The sequence below is a fragment of the Strix aluco genome, chromosome 22 (genome assembly GCF_031877795.1).
Source record: "Strix aluco isolate bStrAlu1 chromosome 22, bStrAlu1.hap1, whole genome shotgun sequence".
Classification (NCBI taxonomy): domain Eukaryota; kingdom Metazoa; phylum Chordata; class Aves; order Strigiformes; family Strigidae; genus Strix; species Strix aluco.
Genome location: NC_133952.1, coordinates 7,359,855 through 7,383,660, shown reverse-complemented (window position 1 = coordinate 7,383,660; position 23,806 = coordinate 7,359,855). Strand labels below are relative to the sequence as shown.

Sequence of the window (23,806 nt, the reverse complement as noted above, 5' to 3'; positions counted from 1 at the left end):
CGCGGGCACTCCCAGCAGCCCGCGCGGCGCGGAGGGGGCCTCGAAGCACGGCGGCGGCGCCATGCCGAAGTCCAAGCGGGACCGCAAGGGTGAGCGCCGCGACCCCCCACCCCCCGTCCCGCTTCTCCGTTCCTTCCCCGTCCTAACGCGCCCTGTCCGCTCTCCTCCCCGCAGTCTCCCTGACGCGGACCCCCAGGAAGGGGTTGGAGGCCAAGCAGGCGCTCATCGCCGAGGTGAGTGCGGCCCAGCCCGGCGCGGTGCCCCGGTCCCCCCCCCGCCTCTCTCCCGGTTAACTGGTACCTTCCAGCTCCGGCGGTGCGTGGACACCTACAAATACATCTTCGTCTTTTCCGTTGCCAACATGAGGAATAACAAGCTGAAGGATGTCCGAAACGCCTGGAAGCACAGCAGGTGAGCCGGGGCGGCGGCAGGGGGATGCTGCCCGAGGGGGAGCGTGGCCTGGGAGCTGACAGCCGCCGCCTTCTCCTCCTCCTCTTCCTCCCGCTGCCCCAGGATCTTCTTCGGGAAGAACAAAGTGATGATGGTGGCGCTGGGACGGGAGCCGAGCAGCGAGTACAAGGAGAATCTGCACAAGGTAAGGGCTGGGGGGTTTTTCTGTGACATTCTAAGGCTTCACTTGGCTGCATCACGGAATAAATGTCAAGGGACAGCGGAGCTGCCCCGGGTCTGCAGCGCGACACAAACCTCTGTCGTTAGCAGAGCTTTGGCAGCTGCACGGACCTGAACACTAAGGGATAAGCCCTTGGTGCTGCCCGAGTCCCACGGACAGTTTCTCTCTTTCAGGTCAGCAAACACCTGAGGGGTGAGGTCGGTCTCCTCTTCACTAACCGCACCAGAGACGAGGTGGATGAGTAAGTACGGGTCTGTCGCAGCTGTGGCTTTGAAATGCTGAGCAGCCGTTTTCCCACGCAACCACTTCACTTGCTGATGTTTCTCTTAAAGCGGTGATGATGTCATCCCGAGGGGCCTGGGCAGGCTGGAGAGGTGGGCCTGGGCAAATCTCATGAGGTTCAACAAGGCCAAGGGCAAGGTCCTGCCCATGAGTCGGGCCAATCCCCAGCACAAATCCAGGCTGGGCGAGGAGGGGCTGGAGAGCAGCCCTGAGGAGAAGGACTTGGGGTGTTGGTGGATGAAAAGCTGGACATGAGCCATGTGCACTCGCAGCCCAGAAAGCTGTGTGCTGGGCTGCATCCAGAGCAGTGTGGCCAGCAGGTCAGGGAGGGGATTCTCCACCTCTGCTCCACTCTCGTGAGACCCCCCCCTGCAGTGCTGGGTCCAGCTCTGGGGGCACCAACATCAGAAGGACACGGACCTGCTCGAGCGGGGCCAGAGGAGGCCATGAACATGCTTGGGGGGGCTGGAGCAGCTCCCCTGTGAGGACAGGCTGAGAGAGTTGGGGGGGTTCAGCTGGAGAAGAGAAGGCTCCAGGGAGACCTTAGAGCAGCCTCCCGGGACTTAAAGGAATGGGGAGGGACTCTTGATCAGAGAGTGTAGGGATAGGACGAGGGGTAATGGTTTTAAACTGAAAGAGGGTAAATTTAGATTAGATGTAAGGAAGAAATTCTTCCCTGTGAGGGTGGTGAGACACTGGCACAGGTTGCCCAGAGAAGCTGTGGCTGCCCCCACCCTGGAAGAGTTCAAGGCCAGGTTGGATGGGGCTTTGGGCAGTCTGGGCTAGTGGAAGGTGTCCCTGCCCAGGGGGGTGGAACTGGGTGATCTTTAAGGTCCCTTCCAACCCAGACCATCCTGTGATTCTATCATCTCATGAGGCTTTTCCACTCGTCTTTCTCTGCCATCCCCTCACGAGCAGGGAAGAAGTTATGGCAGGCTGCGCCGTAATCCCCGTCTTAGCCAAGGGATGTTTTTACCACAGCTAAAGCTCTCGTCGCCTGTCTCTGTCTCAGGTGGTTCTCCAAATTCAAAGAGGTGGACTTTGCCCGTGCAGGGAACAAGGCGACGTACGCGGTGAGCCTGGACACGGGGCCCTTGGAGCAGTTCCCCCACTCCATGGAGCCTCAGTTACGGCAGCTGGGATTGCCAACGGCGTTAAAGAAAGGTATGTGAAGCAGCTGAGAATGTAAGCTTCATTTTTCATCTACGCTGATAAGATCTTTTAAGAAGAAGGTTAAATAATCGAGTAGAATTTAGTTTGAAGAAAATGCGATGGACAACTTTCTTCTTCTTCAGCTGGTGCTAGAACTCACTATATACTTCTTGCACCATTCTTCTCAAACTGATGTCAAAGGACGAGTGAAACAGCCAGCTTTCTACAAGATGCCGTCCTATTTCAGTGGAAACAACTAGGCCTAGCCTAACCTAGCGCATTGGCTCCCCCCTCAGAAACTAGATGCGAGCTTTTCTTTAGAGTTTATCTCTCCCAGCTTCTTGGGGTGTGCTAATATTTGCATGGAAAGGCGTAAGCTACAAAGGGCGGTGTTTGAGAGAGGCTTAGCTCTGCACCCCACGTTTCGGTGGGCTTATCTAGTATTTGTGAGTCTATTTCAAGAGCTTTTGTTCCTGCAGGAGTGGTGACGTTACTTTCAGATTATGAAGTCTGCAAAGAAGGGGACGTTCTCACCCCCGAGCAAGCCCGTGTGCTGGTGAGTAACGCTGGAACGCAGTGTCTGCGCCAGCCCCTGTTTCCCCCGATACAAAATAATTAACTGGTTTAATTCCGCTGGAGGGTGCGAGCTCCCAGACGAAGGTGAGCAGTACTTCTGGTTAGCGGGGCGCAGCAAACATCCTTACACATTCCTAATGCTAAAACTCTGCAGCAATTATTTTGGCTCCTGCTTCGTTGCCGTTCCCATGTGGAAGTGGTGTTTATTGTCTGGTTTTGCTAGGCTGGCCACAGAGACAATAAAGCAGGAATGACAGATTTGTGTCCTTTCTTAGAAACTCTTCGGCTATGAGATGGCGGAGTTTAAAGTCACCATCAAATTTTTGTGGAATTCTGAGACGGGAGACTTCCAGAAGCTTGTGGGAGACTCAGCAGAGGAGGAGGAAGAGGAGGATGACGATGATGACAGCAACGAGGACTAGCAGCAGTCCTTACGCTTGGACACCAGACAGTTTTACTCTATTTTAGAGGCAAAAAGAGGAGGATGTTTCCCTTCCCTGTTTACACCAGGAGGATAAGGACGATCAGCTCAAACACGTTCTTCATAAAAAATTACCGAATTATGCTTTTTTAATATAAATCTGTATATAAAACTTCCGATGGTTGTCACTGCTGCCTGTTACTGTTTGACTACCCCAGGATCTGAGGCAATGCCACCTCAAACATGAAAGCCAGGCAGAAAGTATGTAAATGTAACACAATTTAGCCACAGCACACCTGGGGAAGATGCTGAGGGTTTGTTCTTCTGAAAAAACCTTCAGAAAAAGCTGTTCAGCTCAGTGTCACTGAGCGCTGATGAGGAGATGCCAGGCAGGTTATAGGAACAGTTAAGAGATGAGGTCTGCATTAGAGAAAGGTTTTATTCTTGTATGTAATTATTTAAGATCACGTTAAAGCAGAACTCAGGCCTTCCCCCAGGTAGGTGCCCATTTTCCCCAATCAACCACATCTTTAAATCATAGTGTTCTGCGTAGAGCTGAAGGTCCACGAGGGGAGAAGGACTAAGGCATGGCCCAGCACAAGTGCTGAAAGTGGCAGTGGATCCTACAAAGCTTCATTAATACAGGAAAAAAATCTCAACCCATTTGCACATCGATCAAAGGGGCAGGGTGGGTAAGTACCTCTCCCATGCTTCAAGAAACTTGTCCTCAATTATCCACCCCCCCGACACCCACTTTCTCCTCCCTACCCTGGTCTCTAGCGGAAATAGTTGGGGCAGTCGTGTGCCGTCAGGTTCCAGGCTTTATCGAACGCCTCCACGACAGGTGGGAGCAGGGGACCCTCTTCGCTGTAGTCAAGGTTCTGCTCTAGCTGCTCCAAGTTGGACATCCCAATGATCACTGCGTCTCCCAGAGAACCCTGGAAAGCAGGAAGAGTTGTTGCTGATCCCAAAAGAAAACCTCCCACACCACTGCAGACCAAACTTTAAACGTTTCTTTCCAATAAAAAACATCCAGTAATTCCTGGATGTTTTGACAACTTTGACAAGGCCAGAACATCTACCAAGTCAGGCCAACTCCTCAAAAGCTGCCAAATCCTATTTCAGAGGGGCTACGGGAACATTTTGGGAAGATGGGGAATATAACCATTCATTTCCTAGTCTGATGAAAAGCGAAGTTATTTCCTTGCAGGGAAGCTTGTCTGGGTGGAAAGCCAAGACCCCAGTAACTGGCACTTAAAATTTTCCACTTCTTCCAATCCGATGAACGCAGGATACTGAGGGGAAATGCAGAGCTGCCTCGCTCCTGCCAGAGTCCATAGAGCAACGCTCACTTCAGAATGCCCCAAGCCCACAGGATGTAACAATTAAGTGTTTGTAGGCAGATGTTTCCTTGCCTGTGTGCTGCCACAGCTGCCAGGTTCCAGCGGTGCCGCGCTGGCTACAGCCACCTCAAGCTCTTACCTGCAGTTTGGAGTGATTGTACAGCCAGCGCAACGCAGCGGAGGCCGGGCTCGGTGCACTGGAACCGTAAGCGTCTTTCAGAGCTCTCTCTACTAGGGCAATTCCTTCAAAATTGTGCTTCTTCCAGTACCTGCAAGAAGAGAAATTACCCTCCAGTGAATTGTAGATCTGTATTCCAAGCAAGCACAGAAGGCTTTCAGGAAGCTTCATGCAGCCCTTCGTAGCCTCTGAGGGCTCCTGCGGTTCCCCCTCTGTAAGCTGGAAGTTGAGCCTAAAAACCACTCTGCAAAGCTCAGTCATGAGCCACAGCCCCAGTCGCACGTGCAGACGTAATCACTGCACAAGCTTGGGTCAATTCTGCTTCCTCTTGGTCGATTATTAGTGTGGGTGTTTTTTACGTAGCCATTCCTGCTGCGTCTCCCTCCTCTTCTATCAGCTCAAAACAAACCTGTCCCTGTAGGCTTGAGCCCAGTCATTCCCAAAAAATCTTCCAGTGGGCTGGTGTGTGTCTTTGTCCTCATACTTGTACTTGCCGGTCAGCAGCCCTCCTGCAAAGGGGCAGCAGCATGTTTAGGGATGGGTTGGCTCTTCTACAGCCCCCATTTTGCATGTTTTTGTCTCAAAGTCTTGCCCTTTCCCTCCCCGTACCTGCAAGTGGATTGTAGGCGTAGAACCGCAGTCCATAGTATCTCAGGCACGGGAACAGCTCAGCTTCCACCTGGCGAGTGGTCGCGTTGTACATACCCTGCACGAAGATGAGGGAGACAAAGAACCTCAAACACTAGCTCAGGAGAGGGAGCGTAAGCACCTGGAACAGCCCTTTCCCCACCCTTCCCTGACAGTACTCTTATCCAGAAGAGCAGCTTCAGGTCACAAAAGGTTATTAGCTGCTTAGGAACAGACTTTCTAAAGGATTGCAAATAATGCAAAAACTTTTTTAAGTTCCACATCAAGGGAGTCATTGACTCAAGCAACAAATGCGTACTCAGCTTTTTCCAAGAAGTGACTTCACTCAGCTTTCGAGTCATGTGTGTCCTGAAAGGACGTCCCAGACTAACTGCAGCAACTTCCTTTTCTGTGTTTATATCTGGCACCCTGGGGGCTGCTCCAAGACCTGGGGCTCCCAGCCCCTTCCCCACAGCAACTGACCATTGCTGTAAGGACGCAGAACCATCCATATGCTGTTCTGATCTGAACCTTCATCTTCTTTTGGTTTGATTCATCATAACCTCCACAGAAGATGTGCTGGATCACGGCAAGCGCCCATCCCTCACCTGGTACACCGTTGGCATCACCCAGTTGTTGTATTTGCAGATGGTGCAGATTTCTGCGACCTCCCACGCTGCGTAGTTTGACAGACCGAGTTCTTTAAACTTTCCCTGCAGAGGAATAAAAGGGTATTCAGTTCCAGATTTTAAAAGTGCATTTGTAACTAGACATGCACAGTGAAAAGGACAGTTGCCAAATTTTAGTCCAGCTCATCCCTGTCCACCTCTTCTAGATGACTATAAGACCTGACAAAAATATTTCCTGTTTTATGTTCAAATTAAATGGCACTATTAGATTGATGCAATTCAGGAATTCTTCTTCACCCTTTATCAGCACTAATCTTAACCTAGTCAGTTAACACGGCTGAAAGCAAAGTTCAGATGTCCTAATGTTTCCGAGAGCTTCCGAGAACAAAGTGCATCACGTGAACATGCAACAGAGCGTCAGTTGTTTGGCTCTGCCCTGGTCATCTGTGTTCCCTCTTCCTTAGTGTTGCACAAACCCGGCGCTGCAGAAGGGCAGAGCAAGCAGCCCTGGTTTAAAAAGGTGGTGGGAAGGAATCAAGAGATGGTCCAGGCTTGGACTTCTCACTTTACTTCTTTGTGCAGCTCATTGCAGGCACGCAGCGTCTCCTCCACCGGGGTGCTGTGGTCAGGAGCATGGAGGTAGAAGAGCTCCACACTCGCCCTCTTCAGTCTCTCCAGGGATGTGTTCAGCTGCGATCGCACGCTCTCAGGCTTCAGCGTCTTCCCATCCCAGGGATTGGCCTTGGTGGCGACTTCCACTGGCAGAGAGAAAGAAAAAATGAGCAGGAATGTTCAGGACGGGAATGAGGCTAAGGGGCATAACGGAAGTGTTGCTTCAGGTGTTTCAGGGAAGGCCCCTCTCCTCAGGAACCATGTCTGCCTAGCAGGGAAGAATCTTCTCCTCAGGGACTGCAGGTCAGCCCTAGAGAGGGAGGCCCTTCTCAAGACCCAGGCATCAGCACTAGTAGCAGAGACCCTTCTCCTCAGCGATGGGGTCAGCCTGGCAGGGAAGACCCTTCTCCTGAGGGAACAGGCCTGGGGAAGTCCATTCTCCTCAGATATGGTGTCAGCCTGGCAGGGAAGACCTTTCTCTTGAGGGAACAGGCCTGGGGGAAGACTCTTCTCCTCAGGGATGGGGTCAGCCTGGCGGGAAGACCCTTTTCCTCAGGGAATAGGCCTGGGGGAAGACCCTTCTCAGGGATGGGATCAGCCTGGCGGGAAGACCCTTCTCCTCAGGGAACAGGCCTGGGGGAAGACTCTTCTCCTCAGGGATGGGGTCAGCCTGGCGGGAAGACCCTTTTCCTCAGGGAATAGGCCTGGGGGAAGACCCTTCTCAGGGATGGGATCAGCCTGGCGGGAAGACCCTTCTCCTCAGGGAACAGGCCTGGGGGAAGACTCTTCTCCTCAGGGATGGGGTCAGCCTGGCGGGGAAGACTCTTCTCCTCAGGGATGGGGTCAGCCTGGCAGGAAGACCCTTCTCTTCAGGGATGGGGTCAGCCTGGCGGGGAAGACCCTTTTTCTCAGGGAATAGGCCTGGAGGAAGACCCTTCTCCTCAGGGACGACCCCTCTCCCTAGAGACCGCCCCGCCCCAGACCCCTCCGCGACAGTCCCCGGCCGTACCGGGCTCCGTGCCGCCAGCCAGCAGCGTGCCCAGGATGCGCTCGGACTCGCCCCCCGCGTACATGTAAGCGGTGTCGAGGAGGCGGTATCCGCGCCGCAGGAAGGCGCGGAGCAGCGCGGCGCTGGCCTCGGGCCCGGCCCGCCGCCCCACCTCCATGGCGCCCAGCACCACCCCGGGCCGCGCGCCCCCCGCCGCCATCGCCGCCGCCGCCGCCTCTGCGCATGCGCGGAGCGCGGGGCGAGCACCCGCCCCGCCCGCCGGCGCAAGGTCCGCGCGCGCATGCGCAGGAGCGCGGCGCCGGCTGCGCCCGTTTCCCCGCCGGGCGGGAGCGGCGGCTCCCAAAACCGGGGAGATTTACACCAAAAAACGGTCAGTCTCCTAAAAAGCAGGTTTGCGAAAAAACCCAGCAAGTTTCTGAAAAAGCAGCCGGTTTTCAAAAATCCGAGGTAATTTCCCCCAAAAGCAGCAGATTTACAAAAAGACTCCCAGCAACTTCCCGAAAAAGCAGCTGATTTGGAAGAAAACCAGCAAGTTTCAGAAAAAGCAGCAGCTCTGCAAAGGAAACGCAGCCAGTTTCTGAAGAAGCAGCGGAGTTGAAAACAGAACAAGTTCCTGAAAAAGCAGTGATTTTTCCAAAGAAAAAAATAAAGCCAATTTCCAAACTGCCGTCCGCGAGCGAGGTAAGTCCCTGTCCCGCGAGGATGGGCCGGTTGGGTTTTATTTCTTCTTTCAGGCCAAATCCTGCTGGGCTGGCAGCTTTCCCAGTCGGGTCATCCCACCGGACGTGAAATTAAGGCCAGTAAAGGTGAATTAGTCAGTAGTGAGATTTTTGCAACACAAGCCGGCTTCAAGCCGCAGCCGGAAGAGCCGTGACCCTGTTCCTAATATATTTTCCCCAGCGTTACTTAATTTTTTTCCCATGTTATTGCATTTTCCCCAGCGTTACCCCAACAGTTTCACTGCTGGACACTAATAAACGCCCCTCCTTCGAGCTGAGCTCCGGGGGCCATGGCTGCGCGGCGCTGGAGGGGTCTCCCACACGGGAATCTCTCCGCCTGCCCCAACGGCTCCCGCTGGGTGATGGACGTGTTCCACGAATGCGCCCAGGACGGCCGGGACATCGCCAGCGTCGTTCTGGGGCTGGTTTCCATCTTCTGTTTTGCAGCTGCGTCTTTTCCGTAAGTATCTCTCCCCAAACCCTTCCCTTGGTACAACACTCCTCTCTAAAAATCAAAATTTCAAGCGCAAGCTGCGCAAATTATTAAATCTACCCAGCAAAAGCAATCTGGACTTGGAAAATTTGGGTATGACAGGAGGAGAGGGAACAGGTGGTACAGCCCCAAAGCCTTGTTTGTTATTTTATTGTTATTATTACGCTTGGCAGCTGTAGCCAAGCCACGTAAGCCAACTGCAATGCAGTCATTGCAGGTCATGCGTGTGGAAGAAATGTTTCCAGGAGCTCTGGGCTTCTTGGAAGTGCTGAGACAACCGTGGCAGAAGGGGACTTTGGGGGTCGCGCTCGGTCTCGGTGTATCATGAGGTTATTTCGTAACCAGAGAGGCGGTTTCTGCAGTTGGTGCTTCTCCTCACTGCTTTCTGCCGCGGCACGAGGGACAGATCACAAGGGCTTGAGCTCAGCGGGTTGCTGCGAGCACCCAGGGGGTCGCAGGACTTCCCACAGGGGCTGGTTTGCAGGGAAGCATGTGGCTTTGTTAGAGGAAATCTTTGCTTTTCCTCGCCCCAAGCGCTTTGGGTGGGGGACAATTGCAAAATAATCCAAGTGGGAGCAACAGGGAAACCTGGGGATGGTTCCCAGGTAGCGCTGAACCAGCCGGGGGTTATGGTTTGTGTCCCTGCCCGACTTTCTCTCTGCAGGCAGTTTTACCAAGCCTGTAAAACGGGCATCATGGACCGGGCGCTCTCCATATATTTCCTGCTGGGATGGCTGGGTGGAGACCTCCTAAACCTCATCGGTTCCTTCCTGGCGGATCAGTTGCCCCTGCAGGTACCGACCGACTCGCTGGGGCTGGGTCAGCTCCCAAACACCCCAAACTCCAGGGAGGAGGGATGGGTTGGGTGCTGCTTAATCCAGCACTGGGAACTGGAGACCCAAAGAGCCTGGGGATGTTCCCTTCTCCCCCCACGGATGCTCCCTTCTCTCCCAGGGATGCTGGCTCACCCCAGGCATCAGCTGGAAGCCGTTCTGCAGGTAGGACCTACTCATCCTTCTCCCTGCAGGTTTACACAGCTGTTTACTACGTGCTCGCAGACCTGGTGATGCTGTCTCTCTACTGCTACTACAAAGTGAAGAACCGGGGCGGAGGATGTGAGTTGGGGTTATGAGGGTGGTGGGGCCATGCGCTGCCCTTGGCACGTCTTTCAGGCTGGCTTGTCCTTGGCTGCGGAGCCAGGAGGGGCAGCAGTCCCTGGGGGAGACGCATCGGGGCAGAGATGCTTTGCAGACGCATCGATGCACCTATTAGATGCCTCATCGCTTGCTGTTGTTTTTTTTCTTGGATAAACTGAGCGCCTCTAAAAGCCAAAGCTTTAATAGCTTTAATAGCCAAATAGCTACCAGCCATGCCTGGGGCTTCTGCACACCCTTGCAAACGACCATGTGCAGTGTCCAGGTTGAAAATAAACCCCCTGTGAGTTGCATTACAGCAAGAAATTACTTACCCGCAGTTACGCGGTGACTCCATCTTGGAGCTGGAAACCACAGCCAGAACCCTTGACTCAGGCCAGCGCTTTATGGGGGGTGGGGGGAAGAAGTTTTCCGACCGTTTCGGGATCAATATTCCTCTTGCAATTAAGGGCAGCCTTGACTTGATGAAGTCGTTCCTCCCTGTTCAAATGGAGTGAAGAGGGAACCTGCGCAGTTCTTGCAAAGCTTAAACAGCAAGAGAAAATCCACTTTTTAGCCTTGCAGCTGTGAACTACAAACAGGCATCCCTTGAGAACTATTTAACCATTTGAAGTTACTAAACCAACTGATATTTGGCCCATCAACTATATAGGTTGTTTTAATGCTGGAGAGCTTGTTTACAGAATATAATACAAGTCTTGTTGTCAAAGCAAGGCTTGGGCAGGGATTTGAATGTGCAGTGTTGTGAGTTAAGACAGTGAAAAGCTGCTGGATGGAGGGGATGATTTTTAAGAGCCCTAAACCCAAAGAAACTCAAATGCTCTCAGCCTGCTGAGATAGGAGCAGTTTCCTCCCTGATAACTTACAAATTGCCCGTATCGCTGCGAGATAAAACACCCGTGGCAGCTATTGCCCGAGTCACTCGGTGCTGGCTGTGCCGCCGCAGAGATAAGGGAGAGCTTGAAGGTCTCTTTGCCCGGAGGGGTCTGGCACCCACCAGAGGCTGCTGGGCTGTGCTGGGGGCTGAGGGAGGAGCCCTCCCTAACCAGCCTCTGCTTGATTCCCTGCAGTCGCTGCCCCGATCAACGCAGCCTTCTTCTTCCTTTCCCTGGGGATGGTGTCGACCGTCTCCTTCCTGGGCAGAGGTGCTGCCGTGGCGCAGGGCCCGGCCACGTTTAAAGGGAGATCTCTGCTGTCTGCTCCCACGAATGAGCTTGGGTCGGAGGTGAGTTGGTCCCTAAACCTGGGTGGTGCGGGGGGAGATAAAGCATCTGGTGGGGTGGATGTGATCCTGCTTAATGCTCAGCGGGGTGAGGGGTAGATGGGGAGGTCAGAGGCTGGGTTGTGGCCCCGCTGCCGCCTCGCATGGAGCCGTGGCGTGGGTGGTAAGTGCGTCTCTGAAAACACGGGGCCTGCTTGCGGCCCCCCCCTCGCCTTGCAGCCTTTCACCAGGAGTGAGATCATTGGCTTCACCATCGGCTCCATCTCCTCCGTGCTCTACCTGTGCTCCCGAGTCCCCCAGATCTACACCAACGTAAGTGCTGCATCGTGAGCGGGGCAGGGCAGCAGCCGGGTGCTGGGAACCCCCTGGGCTTCTGAGATTTCAAATTGGAGAGGGGCGGTGGGATCATCTTCCTCCTCTTTTTTCAGAGGTCTCGGGTCCCCATCTCTAATCATTCTATAAGGGATTATTTTTCTGTGTTTCTGCTCCGAAACCTGATTCTTTTTTCTCCCCTCCCTTTAACATGCTAATATTTTGAGGGTGGGGCTTTCATTTTGTCTTTATTTTCAAGCAAAAGGGGAACTAAAAGGCTCTTGGGGTTGAGTCACCACCTTTTTTCTTCTTTTTTTGGGGTGCTTAATCTTACTTTCTAGTGAGATTTTGGAGAGCTGCACCCAAGCTCCGCTCTCTGGCCCCTCTCCTTCCAGTACAAGAGGAAATCCACCATCGGGGTCTCCTACTCCCTCTTTGCCCTGGTGATGCTGGGGAACTCGCTCTACGGCGTCAGCGTCCTCCTGAAAAACCCCGAGCCGGGACAAGGCGAAGGCGACTACGTCCTGCACCACCTCCCCTGGCTGGTGGGCAGCCTGGGCGTCCTGTCCCTCGACGTGGTTGTATCCTTTCCCCGCCAACGCTGCCCTCGGGGCTCGCATCCCGCCAGCGAGGCTTTGCAGGGAGGGAGCCCGTCTCGGGGCAGGCAGGGTTAGGTGGGAGCGGGTGGGTTGTTGCTACTCAGCGGTTGCTTTTGAGCTGCGCTTGCTCACCCGCGTGCCGGTGAGTAATTTATGGTGTTGCAACAGCTGAATGCTTCAGACCCTTGTTTGCATTAAGCTCCTTGTCCTGTTTCCACCTCTCCTGGCACAAACAGCCTTTTTACAGGTGGTGAGACCCAACGCGTCGCATAAATCCACCTTTGCGTGCGTGCAGAGCCTTAACCTCTCCTCAGATCTCCTTCCAGTTCCTTGCTTATCGGAGAGGAAGACCCAGTACCCGCGAAGAGAGGGACGCTCTTCTCGGCGAGCAGGGTGACAGCTTGGAGAGCTGACAGAGGACCTGCCCCGCAGTGAGAACAGGATGATGCAGATGCAAAATCTGGCCTTAACGCCAGGCAAACCAGCCCCTCTGTCCTGGTGGCTCTGGGGAGAAGAGGACCTGAGCCAGTGGGTGACATGTTGTGCTGCAAAGACGCTAAGCTCAGCCTAAGTGGCAGAGGATGCTGCTGAGAGACCTCGTGCCTCTTCGATACCAATGATGTTATCGGGATAAACAGGGAATTATTTGATACCTCAAAAGGTCGCTCTTCACTGATTTTACACCCCACAGCTGAGCCCGGTCACTTCTGCTTTACCTGCTGTCTCTCGAGGGTGACCTGGAGCTTCCCTAGTGCTGGCAAACGTGGGAATAGCCTAAGGGGCTGTGGGGGGGACACAGAGATGACCGACCTGTCATGAACACAAGCACCCCTTACCTCTGTGAGCCTCATGTCTCCACCAGTGAGCTCTTTCTGGAAGATAATGACAGTGACTGGAACCAGTTCAGAGGAAGGAGCAGCGTAACCAAAGTGTTTTGGTCCACACATACCTATTTTAATTAGCACAGCTCACACGTCTATAAAACAAGTCCTTGCCCCACCTTGCCTCCTTTGGTTTTATTTTGCCGGTTCGTCTGGCAGCTCCTGCCTCTTTCTTAATGCATCTCACAGTCCCTCTTTCTCTAACTTCTCATTTTTTGCCTCACCCACGTTTTAATTGCATGGATTTCTTGGGGAAGTTGCTCCATCACTTTCTGGTTAGCTGCCTGGACAGTTACCAGGCAGAAGATGCCGCCTCCCCGCTCAGTCAGGTTTTTCTGTCCCGTCCTCTCTCGTTGATGAATTTATTCCCAACACTGATGAATTTATCCCCAAGTTGATGAACTGACCCCCCTCTTGGGGCCCTGCACACCAGCACAGTGGCTCCTTGATGGCAGAAGGACTGGAAGCAGCGGCGGTTTGGGAAAAAGCCACGTCCCCGCCAGGAGAGATGCGTTGGGGCAGGCAGGGGAGAGCGGCAGCGTGGCCCCGAGCTGGCTGCCTTGGCCCGTGCCGTGGGCTCCCTCCCCCGGGCTGAGCTGTTTCTGCTGGGGAGGAGCAGCTCAGTCTCACTGGGCAAGCAAGAGGAAAATCAACCAAAGCTTGTAGGCCCTTCAAGAAAAGCGAACTTGTCCTTTTAAAAACAAAACCTTTCCTTTCCTTATAGTCACTCTTAGCTCTTGTTTTTGCTCTCTTCTTCTCCCCTTCCAGCTACTCTCCCCACCACTTCCCCGCTGCCCACCCCTGCAGCACCCCGCTCTGCGCCCCTTTTAGCTCTATTGCCACTAATTTACGATTCCTCAGCCAGTCCCATGCCGTTAGTCCTTGCCAGCATTTGGAGCTGAGCCGTTTGTTTTCAGAATTATTATTTTTCCAGGTTCTTTGACCCCCCTCAACAAAGCTGGTGGCTTTTTCACTCCATTAATTCACAGTTCTTGTGGCCGATGGGGCTGCTCGTCTCTTCCCCATCCTCACACCAGCAGGATTTCCTCTGCTCTTTTTCCCTAAGAATTGCAGAAAATTCATATCCAGTACTAATACAAATCATGAGCAGATTCCTAGCAAGATAGAAAGTGCAGCTTCATTAGACCTCAGTACCTATTTATTACAAATAAAGACCCTGGGGCTTGGTTTTATTAAAGGAGTGGTTTTTAACCTTGGCTCATCTTTGCTAGCTCAGCCCTGAAGTGCTGGGGAAGGCAGGGTTGGTTTACTGAGAGCTGGCTTTACTAAGCTGACCTATGGCTGAGGGATAGGATGGGATTAGGCACAACTACCTTGTGGAAATGAAGAGCCTCGTCTCTGCCATTCACAACACTAAATAATTGCCATGTACCAACTAACCGAGGGCTTTTCTTAAAGCTAGACAAAGAAGATAACATAAGCAGGTAAAAAAAATATATATATAATATAGTTTGTTCCCACAGGTGTATCCAAAGCACAGATTAAATACAAAGTTGACTTACTCAGGTAGGTAAGATGGAGCAAGGCAAGCAGCTGCGTTTGGCAGATGGAATTTAGACGCCAGCAGCCATCGAGGTGGTGGTGGATGGAAATTCGTGTTGCAAAGAGGCTCTCGCTGAGGTTATCATCCCTCTGAGACTGTAATACAGCCCCGTCCCCAAAACAGCCTGCAATTTAAGATTTCGCAGAGGCAAGTCTTAAACCAGGAAGGGCACAGACCAGAAACCATTTGTCCCAAAGCACTAAACATAACTCGGTGGTAGGCTCGGGGCTGTAGCAGCCAAGCCAAAGCTGGAGGTTAGCACCCAAACTACCAGGTTACACCACTTCGAGAAGAGGAATAAACTGCTGCTGTGGCTGCATCGATCCTGCAGCTCGTACGTGTACGACCGCTCCGCAGAAAGGGCATCCCCCTGCACACGTGTGCTGAGGGTGCATACCCCAAACCCACACATTAAATTTATCTGAGATGAGATGCTTCCATTTTTGGCTTGTGTGCACCAAGATGGCTTTGGAGAAGGAAAACAACCCCCCCCCAAAAAAACTTCAGCACGCGACAATTGAAAACAGGCGAGAGGAACCGCGAGTCTCCCCCCTCCTGGGCTGACACGCTCCTTCCCGAGCTTCAAGAGTTCACGCACACTTATCTCCAACTTTAAAAAAGGTTTTTCCTAGGGCAGAACCAAGAGACGCCGCCGACAGAACCTCAGCGTGTTCCCCTGGGGGGTCCCAGCTCTGAGGCACGTGTGCGCCTCTCCCCAGCGCGTGTCCCGCAGGAGCTGCGTCACGGACCGGAGGCCCCCGGGTAAATACTCCGGCACGGGACCGTAATCACCTGCAGATGTCTGGATGTGGAACAGGTCACATTAGAAAAGCAAAATTAGAGCGTGTTAATCAGTATTAATGCCAACACTCTCCATTTGCATAGGTTCACCCGAAGGCTAATTCCAGCGGCCACGTGCAGGAAGAGCCCAGCAGGTATTTGCTTTCTCAGTTATAACCAAAGCACGTGGAAGGAGGCAGAGGACCCGACGCTGCGCAAGGTCCCTCTGGCCACCAAGGGTTTAAAGACGGGGAAAATCTGGACAAGGTTCACAAATCACACAGGGATCAAGCAAAGAAGCAGCTTTTGGGTGAACATCGATAGTTGGAACCAGCCACCTCGAACTGCCAAGGGAGCCGAAACGCCTCCCCTCTGCCCACCGCAGAGTTTCAACACACAGGTTTCTCCCCAGACTATTTTTAACACACCTGGTAAAGCTGGACTCATCTTTCTCCTCCAAATACATCTCATTCGTGTTTGCTGGATGCCTGGAGCATCCCTCCCAGCAGCAGGACCCCAACGTCCCGGTGCCAGCACCTCAGACGCGCAGCAGGCCCACAAGTAACACAGCCATACGTCACACCCTCTTTAAAACAAAGACCTGTCAGCTAACCTGGATGCAAGAAAAAATAATTTAAAAAAAAGCTTTCTGTGGCCATGTAGTCCAGCAGCCCTTTGGCTTAGGGCTGAACTTGGTGTTTGTCTTTGTTTCCAAGCACACGGCTGCCTACCTGCAGCCAGGACGACTGCTGGAGTTGCTACAAAGGAAACCCCCGGTAACACTGCAAAGAAGGAAAGAGAAATAAGGAGGACACCAACTGCACACACACTGCTTCCTGGGATTTTTTTTTATTTTATTTTTTTAGTCTTTTTTTTCTTTTTTTTTTTTTTTTTTTTTAGTATGGAGGCTCAAGTATCAGATGTAGATTCAATTTAAGCTTTACAAAAAACAAAATCAAAACAAAAAAAACCCCTTTTGCATTCCATAAAAATTGACAGAAAAGCGCCTTGGAACCAGGCTATAGAAGAGCAGAACTTTCAGCAGGTCTCCTAATCAACGTCTCCTTGCAAATCTGGTTTAGTCAGTATAGTACAACACCGAGGAAACACCCTCTCTTCCCTCCCTCCCACCAGCCATCCCCTGTGCCCAGCCCCCAAACATACGTGGAATAGATTTTTTTTTTCCAGTTCTTCCTCTTTCACACACCACAGTATTTAATAAATTTTTGTTTTACATTTTTTACACCAATGTAACAAAAGGCAGGAGGGGGTGGGGAGGAAAAGACAAACAATGATCTGTGTTTATGCATATAAATGGGGGAGGGTGGAAGAGGGGGGGGAAAAAAAAAATACATGGACTTCTACAGAAACATAGCCTAAGGTCTCAATAGTAAAATGTGGTGCAAAGTAGGCCTCAGAGACTGAAAAAGTTTGTACAGCTTTATTCATGGGGAGAAGATGGCGTTGCATGGATAGTATTGAATGCAAATCGTGACGTGACGTAACAGAAAAGGGCAAGGGGGGGATGAGTTTTCTAAGAAAGGAATCTAACGAGTGCATGGCATGTCTTGTTAGCATGAAGAGTATTTTAACTTTGCTGCTTTCTCTTCAAAGCCTCCACCAGGTCGTTTTTAAGAGCTTCTTGTTTTGATTTGTCTGCAAAAGTCTGCACAGACCTGCGGGGAAGAAGGAAACGCAAGTCAGAGGCGATGCGTTCGAGAGAAGGTGTTTTTAACAGTTCTCCTGGCATGTGAGTCAAGAGGAAGGAGAAGCACCTCAACCCAGGCTTAGAGGAAACAAAACTCAGCTTGCCTGTTTTAATCCGGAAAGCAGAAGGCAAAGTGAACACTTCAGGGAGTATATCAAAGCAAAATTCACTCTAGCAAGGATGGCACCAGAAGACACGCTTCCCCAGAAGCTCCGCTCAGCCTCCAGTTGCTGGAGGGAGATTCCCAATTTTTTTTACGTGACAGATTGGAAAAACCCCAGTGTAGCACCAGCGAAGGGTGTTAGCGCTCTCGCTCTCCACATGACCGTGAGGGGAAGGCAAGAAAATCCAGCCTCTACCCACGAACATCAACAGGGCCGGGCTGGGGGAGCTCCTGAACCTTTTTGCAGACTGTTCACCCAGGGTTGAGCAGCCACGTCAAAACTTCCCTCCAGTGTATTCACCAGGGGGAAAAGCGGCCAGTTTCTGCTCTCGAATTTGCTTTTCCAGTTTGTACCTTACCTAGAGTAATTCGTGAATCAAAGCAGCCGAAGAAGAACAGAGATACTGTCAGCAAGATTACTGCAGGGGTTCTCTTTTGCTCAAAGTTTGGTTACAGAAGAAAAGCTGCCTCTTTCAGAAGTCATCTTGGCTCACTGCCCTCTAAGATGGTTGTGGAGGAACCTCCATTTTCAACGGTACAATAAGAAATTTCCACTTTTAAAAAAAAGCCCTCTTAAGTGTATGATCACGGACAGAATAACAATACTAGACTTTTCAGGAATTGCTACCACAGAGAAGTGGTTAGGATCCAGTTTGGTAGGATTCATCCCCACATAAACCATATTTCACACCCTTTTCAGTACTCCAAGCTACCTTATTTTGCCTGGATGCTGTCTCCTGTAAACAAGGCTGCTCTTTGTGTCAGTCATTTTCCTAACAGTTTTATAACAGTATTTCCATTCTCTTGTCTCTGGAGACTTCCGCTGCTTTAATAAAAATATATACATTTTATATTTGCATTTGTCACAGGCCAAAGAAGTGGTTCTTGGCCACTATCAACAAATAGTGCATTTTTCCCCTTCGTCAGCTTAACGTGTTTAAGACACCATCTGTAACTCATTATGAACTGGAGTGGAAGGTTAAACTGGCTCAGGGTTAGTCACTGCCATGCGTCCTGGACATTCGGAGCTCCAGAGCAAACGAGAGCGTATGAACAAACTCCTTTAGAGGCTGTGCAGAGCACAAGCAAGTGGAGGCTAGAAAGCTTTCAGTAGAGCTTGAGCAGGACTGGATTTCAAGCTCCAAGGAAATTCAAGATACACCAGGCAAATAGGGGATGTGCGTGTGGGGTGAGCTCGCATTTACTCAGAAGTCACAGGAAGTACCAGTCATTTTTTTTCAAAACTGTGAGACTTCCAAGATTTCATTCCTTTCTGCAGGGAGGACGCTAAGATTACAGGGAGTTTCTTCATTGAGGTGGTGCACCACAGCTGGAAAAAACTGATGGTGCACAAGGGACCGAGTCCCACAGCTCCTGGATCGAATCAGTCCAAGCTAACATCACTCTGGGTATGTGACCACGTGCTCCTTTCTTGCTCCCAAGCTAGAGTGCAAAGTGGTAAATCCTGCCACATTTCAGAGCGTGATATTTCAAATGGGGGGAAGGGGTGGAGTAACATTTAAAATAAAAATCACAGCATTTAGTTGGCCGTATTAAGAAATAACCCTTGGGTGAAACACGGATCAAATGTCGTTTATCAGTCTGCGGGAGTTAGGGGTTAGTTCCGGTCTCAGTTATCATGCAGAGGTCTTGGCTGGGTGAGTCCTGGTTTAGTGCTGGTTGTCACACCTCACAGGCAGGGGGTACCTGGATTGGTTTAGTTATCAGGCTGGATGTAGATCTGGCGCTGGGTCAACACTTGAGAAAGCTCCCTCTGCAACTGCTTATACTTTTGGTTGTCGGGGATAGCATCAATAGATCTACAGAGAGCAGTTTAGAAACGAGGGAAGTAAACAGGGAAAAGAAGAGTCAGAAGAACTCAGTAACACAGAGCTGGTCATTCTGGAAACCACCAGGAGCACACTCAGGAAGAATAAGTGTAAATACACAGGTTAGGAGAGACAGGAAAAGGGCCAGAGGAAACGCCAAAGCCAGATGCTCTGTGTGTTACCAGTTCTGAGCAGATCATCTCACTGATGCACAAAGTACCATGACTCAAACTGAGCAATGGGGAGACATAGGAAATAGATTCAATTACAAAAGCTTAAGGCAATGTTCACAAGGAAAAAAGACTGTATTACATAGTTCCTTTTAATGTTAATAAATGCTTCCTGGCTAAACCCCTGCACACCACAAATGAAAATAGAGGCCTGTTATGAAAGCTGGGGTTTGCAAAAAAAACCCAGAACAGCTGCTTTCTCAGATACTGCCAACTCCCTCTGCCCATGCTGCTAAGGCGGCAGAACAAATATTTAATTAGCACCATTATTCTATCTTCTTTCACATTTCAGTACACGAGAGAACAGCAGTGTACTTATTTGTGCCATTTGTTTATTCTACATTATCACTGTGTACTAGGAGGTCTATCTGCAGTTTAAAGCGAAATGATTTGGCATCACAGTTCTGTACTTTCTTCTACGAGCATCAGAACTACCAGCTTGGGATTTCTATGTAAAATTCCTGACCAGAAATGAGCAGGGGTTGAAAAGTACTGTACAGTTTCCCTACAGAAAGGCACAGGGGGTTTAGTCATTTAATCTGTTCTAGTACACTGTATTTTGACCAGCGGTGTTGAGAGAAAAGACAGAATTTAAAACAAAGTCTAAATACCACAAACCACTAATGTCATGATTTAATTCTGGGACCCGCTGACCGTTTTTAAGAATAGTAGAAAGTGAAGTCAGAAGTACAACTTTCAGGACTGTGAAGAATAAAACTCCTAATTAAAAATAATTCTGAAATGTAAGTGCTGCTAATTGGACTATTTTCTTCCTGGCGAGGGAAGAAGGGATTAAAACATTGCTTCAAATTTCTACAGTTATGAGGTGGAAGCGTTCCCTAAACTCCACACAACAAATAATGTTTTCCAAGCACAGCGAGGTGAACAATTAGGGACATGAAAAGACTTTGTGTAGGCAAGGGGAGTTCCAGCAAACAAAAGCAGATCAATGCTGGGCTGGGGACGGTACCACAGGCACTGCAGGGGAACAGAGGGAAGCAAAGGGGGTCCAATAGGTAGCTGGAGAGCCCCTTACCTCAGCCCATTAACGATGTCCTTTGTTTTTCCAAAATAAATCTCATTCAGTGTACTTCTGATTTTGTTTTCCATGTCCTAAAAAAAAAAAAAAGAAACCAGATCTTCAGTCACGTCAGCTGTTTTCAGGAACAGTGCACTTACACTCTTCCGTGCGTTGGATGTGTTCATCTTGAACAGCACAGTTCAACCCACCGTTATTCCTACTATTTAAATTCTCACAGAAGGCAGTATGACCCTATCTCCCAGTTCTTATCAAAGAAATAAAGGCTTAGCTTTATTCCTGTCCTCTCCTCCCTATTAATTTCTCTAGGCTTTACAGACGACGTCGGTCTGGACCACAAGAGGGCACTTTCTATCCAGCTATCAGTTTTTCCTGCATTTGGCTGCAGAAAAGGAAAACGCATTTCATCCCAGCCTCACTCTGTAATGTCCTGGCACTGAACAGACTGTAAGTGGCAAGTCAGCCACTTAGAATAACCAACAGGTCAATAGTTTTGTGCTTATGGGTTCCCCTGAATTTTTGAGCTGGCAACTCGTTCATTAAAACCACATGGCAAACAGTTTTGAGAAAGATCTTGTAAATACGCAGCACTTTTTCTTTAGCTCGCTTTCACTCAAGCCAAAAACTTAGAAAAGGGATCAAGAAAGAAGTACCTGCCTTCCTTTCATTTCCCAGTTCCTTTAAAAAAAGCATTATAGTCTATGTTAGTTGAGAATTTCCTCCTCTCTTGCCAAAGTGGTTATGAAGATCAAGGAAATCGAGCACACCTTCATACAGGACAGTGCATAGGCAGAGCAGACTGGTGTAGCACCCTTCTGAGCAGCTAACAGTCACATCCTCCACTCATCATGCTGAGCTACACGACTGACAGCTGCCATAAAGTCAAATGCTAAAACCAATTCTAGAGGATTTAATAAGCACTTGATACACACTGAACTTCCAGTTAGAGGGACAGTTCTATATTACACAACCTGACTTTAAAAAATTCAGCCCAGAAGCAACTATAGTGTCAGGGGGGTGGGAAATGGTTAATTCTGAGGAAAGGAGCACTTATTTTACAGGAAGGTTATTGCTGTAATGAGGAGACAAAATGCAGACTGGAGTTTTTATGTCTACAAACTGTTAGAAGACGTGATATAGGGGGAGTACTGAGGCATCAAACACTGAGCAACAACATGAGCACCATTAGACTCGGTACAATACGAATAGGTAACTTGTTTGTAAAGACAAAAGCAAGCGTACAGCAGAATTCTTAGACTCGGGACCAAATATACCAAGAGAACCTGCAGCAGGCTCAAGCTGTGGTGGCGTCACAGCGCTTACCTCTACCAAGCGTCCGATATTGGCTATGTGTGGAGAGGAGTCACTCACAGTCTCATCTTTCTCCATCTAGAAAGAAAAGATACAGGTCCACTGGTCACATGGAAATCTGGTGGTAGATGCACGACAGCTTTCCTTATCGAAAGAAGGGGTGGAAGAAGTGGGTCTCAAAATCCTGGAGTAACTGCTCTTTCAATGTGCAAACAGACTAGTAACATACGGAGAAATTCCCAGAACTTGACAAAGGCTCACATGTTGATAACAGAAACGTAGTGTAATAAAAACCATGAATCAAAATAAACCCCCGGGTGTAGACAGGCACTACAAAATTGTCATTCCCTACCTACTAAGGGGCTGCAGGAGATAGTGAACTTGTACCACGACACGAAGCACAGCATGTGGATATGAAAACAAGGTTGTTGTTGATGAGATGCACACAAGCATGGTGCTGTCAGTTTAACAGCTGTGAACTATCCCTGCAAAAACAGCTGCTTCTTTTAATCTTCATCTCAAATGCTACTTCCGACCACACGTGGGGGACAGTCTCCATTTTCAGGATCTCCTGGCAAAAGACACCTTAGGTATTACTTACCTTCCAGTAGAGAGGGAAGGTGCAGAGAATACAAAACCGACAACTACCTGCAAGACTGGTGATGATTTAAACTACTGAAACAATATGGAAAGAGAAATCTGACAGTTTGTAGTGGTTCTTTATTTTTAGACCAAAAAGCTGAACCAACATTTGGCTATTAGGGGGAAGGAAGTACAAAGCAGTAAGTATGGGGGGAAAGCAGCAGACTGCTTTTTGCAGGAGAAATTCAGAGTTGTATCAACTTAAATGTATAATGCTACCATGCTCTTAGCATAGTATCTGAACAGGAGACAGGTACCTGAACTAGGCAAGATTTTTCATCACTGAGATCAAAAACTGGGAGCTGGTACTACAGCAATACTTGCTTTATTTCATCTGATTTTGCCTCCTATAATGTCCATCCAGAGGCCATGGCTGACCATCCATGATCTATGCTGGGGAAAAGACCATCTTCCCCAGTTCTTGAGATGAAAATTCTGGCTAGACATGGACAAGCTGTTGAACAATGAACATCAGTCCCAGGAACCTCAACTGATACAAGATGTGCTGAGATGGCATGAAAACAAAACTGGGAGAAGAATGTAGTGGGAAGAACAGTCTTCAAAGGCTTTTACTAATCTCACTGAATTCTCTTATCCATCTGTTCATATCCCTCCCTCAGGGTAGAGTTTAAAAATCTGGGCCAGCTACAGGTTTCTTCTAATAAGCCAAGTCTCTAACAGGCTTGGGGAAGCATGTAATTTAGTTGGAAGCCTGAAGGCAAAAGATAACCTAGAAGAGGGGGAGAAAGAGAACAAGGACGTTTAATTTTTCCTTTAGATTGCAGTCAGATTGTTTACATGTAATGGAGACACACTGCCTGGAGAACGGATCCAGTTGCAGTAGAGGGAGAATATAAATCTGAACTATGCAAACACACATATACATGTTACAGTGGGTTTGGGAACTATCAGCAAATTGACCAAATCTGGGGCAGCCGGGGAGTTGGCAGTGGGTCATTTGCTTCCACAGGCTCCCTACTGCGTCTCCTCCACACCTGGACAGGCCAAGCTCATTGGTAAGAAGCAAAATCTGAAAATAGAATTTTTTTTTTTGCAAAATGTATATTATTACATCTCCATAAAAACTGCTGCCAGAAGGAAAACATTTTTATATGCTATAGAAGCCCAGATGTTACGAGAGGCTGTTTTAATGGAGTTCAGAGTCAGTAAGCAGCCATGTTATACAAACAGCAGAGTTGTTGGGATTTTTAAAGGTTCCTTCCGGTGGCTGTTACTGCACGGACCTATGCAGAAAGCCTATAGCTGCTTAAATAAAGGGGTTAATTTACTTTGAGGGGAAATTCCATTCTGTAAGTTGATGTTAACAAGCAGCTCATCTTCCCACTGTCACTCCCCATCTGCTGTTGAACTCAGCCAAAAACCTAACGCTCCAGAATGAGCCAAATCCAATCTACATGGCTCAGTCGCTCCTCTCCTCTTCGAGAGATACGCTGCCTGGCTTCCTTGCCTCATTTCCCCAGCCATCTGCTGCAAGTCTGACTCAGAGGGAAACTCATTCTTCTGGGTATATTAAGCTCTTGATGGCTGGCTGGTCACTTCGGATGTTTCCTGCAAGGAATATAGCAGCTGTTTGGGCTTTCTGTAAACGTTATTTGGAAGAAGAGTTAATACGAAGAGATAAATTTAAGTTGGATAAACACTTTGGTTCATCATGAAAGCGTCTAAAAATACTAGGAAGA

General features: G+C 49.8%; 4 protein-coding genes across 6 annotated transcripts in view; 2 read left to right on the top strand and 2 right to left on the bottom strand.

Moving 5' to 3' along the window:
• Nucleotides 1-25: 25 nt before the first annotated feature.
• Nucleotides 26-3,238, top strand: MRTO4 (MRT4 homolog, ribosome maturation factor). Its single transcript, XM_074848020.1, has 8 exons — nucleotides 26-89; nucleotides 175-233; nucleotides 308-411; nucleotides 514-595; nucleotides 805-872; nucleotides 1,926-2,077; nucleotides 2,545-2,621; nucleotides 2,917-3,238. Exons 1-8 carry the CDS (start codon nucleotides 62-64, stop codon nucleotides 3,061-3,063), a joined length of 717 nt encoding a protein of 238 aa, XP_074704121.1. The 5' UTR covers nucleotides 26-61; the 3' UTR covers nucleotides 3,064-3,238.
• A 245-nt stretch (nucleotides 3,239-3,483) lies between these two features.
• Nucleotides 3,484-7,771, bottom strand: AKR7A2 (aldo-keto reductase family 7 member A2). The gene is made up of 7 exons (XM_074848016.1): nucleotides 7,461-7,771; nucleotides 6,410-6,597; nucleotides 5,819-5,923; nucleotides 5,193-5,289; nucleotides 4,993-5,092; nucleotides 4,545-4,674; nucleotides 3,484-4,000 (listed from the first exon to the last, which is right to left on the bottom strand). Exons 1-7 carry the CDS (start codon nucleotides 7,657-7,659, stop codon nucleotides 3,839-3,841), a joined length of 981 nt encoding a protein of 326 aa, XP_074704117.1. The 5' UTR covers nucleotides 7,660-7,771; the 3' UTR covers nucleotides 3,484-3,838.
• A 50-nt stretch (nucleotides 7,772-7,821) lies between these two features.
• Nucleotides 7,822-12,958, top strand: SLC66A1 (solute carrier family 66 member 1). Of its 2 annotated transcripts, none has more exons than XM_074848019.1 (8): nucleotides 7,822-8,141; nucleotides 8,402-8,639; nucleotides 9,337-9,466; nucleotides 9,700-9,787; nucleotides 10,897-11,051; nucleotides 11,268-11,360; nucleotides 11,756-11,941; nucleotides 12,274-12,958. In XM_074848019.1, exons 2-8 carry the CDS (start codon nucleotides 8,470-8,472, stop codon nucleotides 12,370-12,372), a joined length of 921 nt encoding a protein of 306 aa, XP_074704120.1. In that variant the 5' UTR covers nucleotides 7,822-8,141; nucleotides 8,402-8,469; the 3' UTR covers nucleotides 12,373-12,958. The 2 variants fall into 2 exon arrangements, with proteins under 2 accessions (XP_074704120.1, XP_074704118.1); XM_074848017.1 differs by having other exon boundaries at nucleotides 7,823-8,266.
• Nucleotides 12,959-16,610: 3,652 nt separating this feature from the next.
• CAPZB (capping actin protein of muscle Z-line subunit beta) overlaps nucleotides 16,611-23,806 on the bottom strand; it is a 61,007-nt gene continuing 53,811 nt past the window's right edge. Inside the window, exons 7-10 of one of the 2 annotated variants that reach the window (XM_074847951.1) lie at nucleotides 21,477-21,542; nucleotides 20,151-20,227; nucleotides 18,763-18,875; nucleotides 16,611-16,860 (exon numbers count right to left, since the gene is read on the bottom strand). In XM_074847951.1, the coding sequence (XP_074704052.1) occupies nucleotides 18,773-18,875; nucleotides 20,151-20,227; nucleotides 21,477-21,542 (246 nt within the window). In that variant the 3' untranslated portion in view covers nucleotides 16,611-16,860; nucleotides 18,763-18,772. The remainder of the gene's footprint in view (nucleotides 16,861-18,762; nucleotides 18,876-20,150; nucleotides 20,228-21,476; nucleotides 21,543-23,806) is intronic. The other variant, XM_074847952.1, reaches the window with a different exon arrangement.

What these genes read in the sequence shown, in the direction of transcription:
- SLC66A1 (XM_074848019.1), top strand. Translation starts at nt 8,470, where the DNA reads ATGGCTGCGCGGCGCTGGAGGGGTCTCCCACACGGGAATCTCTCCGCC. An exon ending in TCCCCCAGATCTACACCAAC is followed by an intron (nt 11,361 to 11,755) that starts GTAAGTGCTGCA and finishes CTCTCCTTCCAG; the next exon opens with TACAAGAGGAAATCCACCAT. An exon ending in TCCTGTCCCTCGACGTGGTT is followed by an intron (nt 11,942 to 12,273) that starts GTATCCTTTCCC and finishes ACCTCTCCTCAG; the next exon opens with ATCTCCTTCCAGTTCCTTGC.
- MRTO4 (XM_074848020.1), top strand. Translation starts at nt 62, where the DNA reads ATGCCGAAGTCCAAGCGGGACCGCAAGG. An exon ending in GTCCAAGCGGGACCGCAAGG is followed by an intron (nt 90 to 174) that starts GTGAGCGCCGCG and finishes TCCTCCCCGCAG; the next exon opens with TCTCCCTGACGCGGACCCCC. An exon ending in ACAAGGAGAATCTGCACAAG is followed by an intron (nt 596 to 804) that starts GTAAGGGCTGGG and finishes TCTCTCTTTCAG; the next exon opens with GTCAGCAAACACCTGAGGGG.
- AKR7A2 (XM_074848016.1), bottom strand. Translation starts at nt 7,659, where the DNA reads ATGGCGGCGGGGGGCGCGCGGCCCGGGGTGGTGCTGGGCGCCATGGAG. An exon ending in GCAATGAGCTGCACAAAGAA is followed by an intron (nt 5,924 to 6,409) that starts GTAAAGTGAGAA and finishes ATTCCTCTGCAG; the next exon opens with GGAAAGTTTAAAGAACTCGG. An exon ending in GCTCAAGCCTACAGGGACAG is followed by an intron (nt 4,675 to 4,992) that starts GTTTGTTTTGAG and finishes CTCTTCTTGCAG; the next exon opens with GTACTGGAAGAAGCACAATT.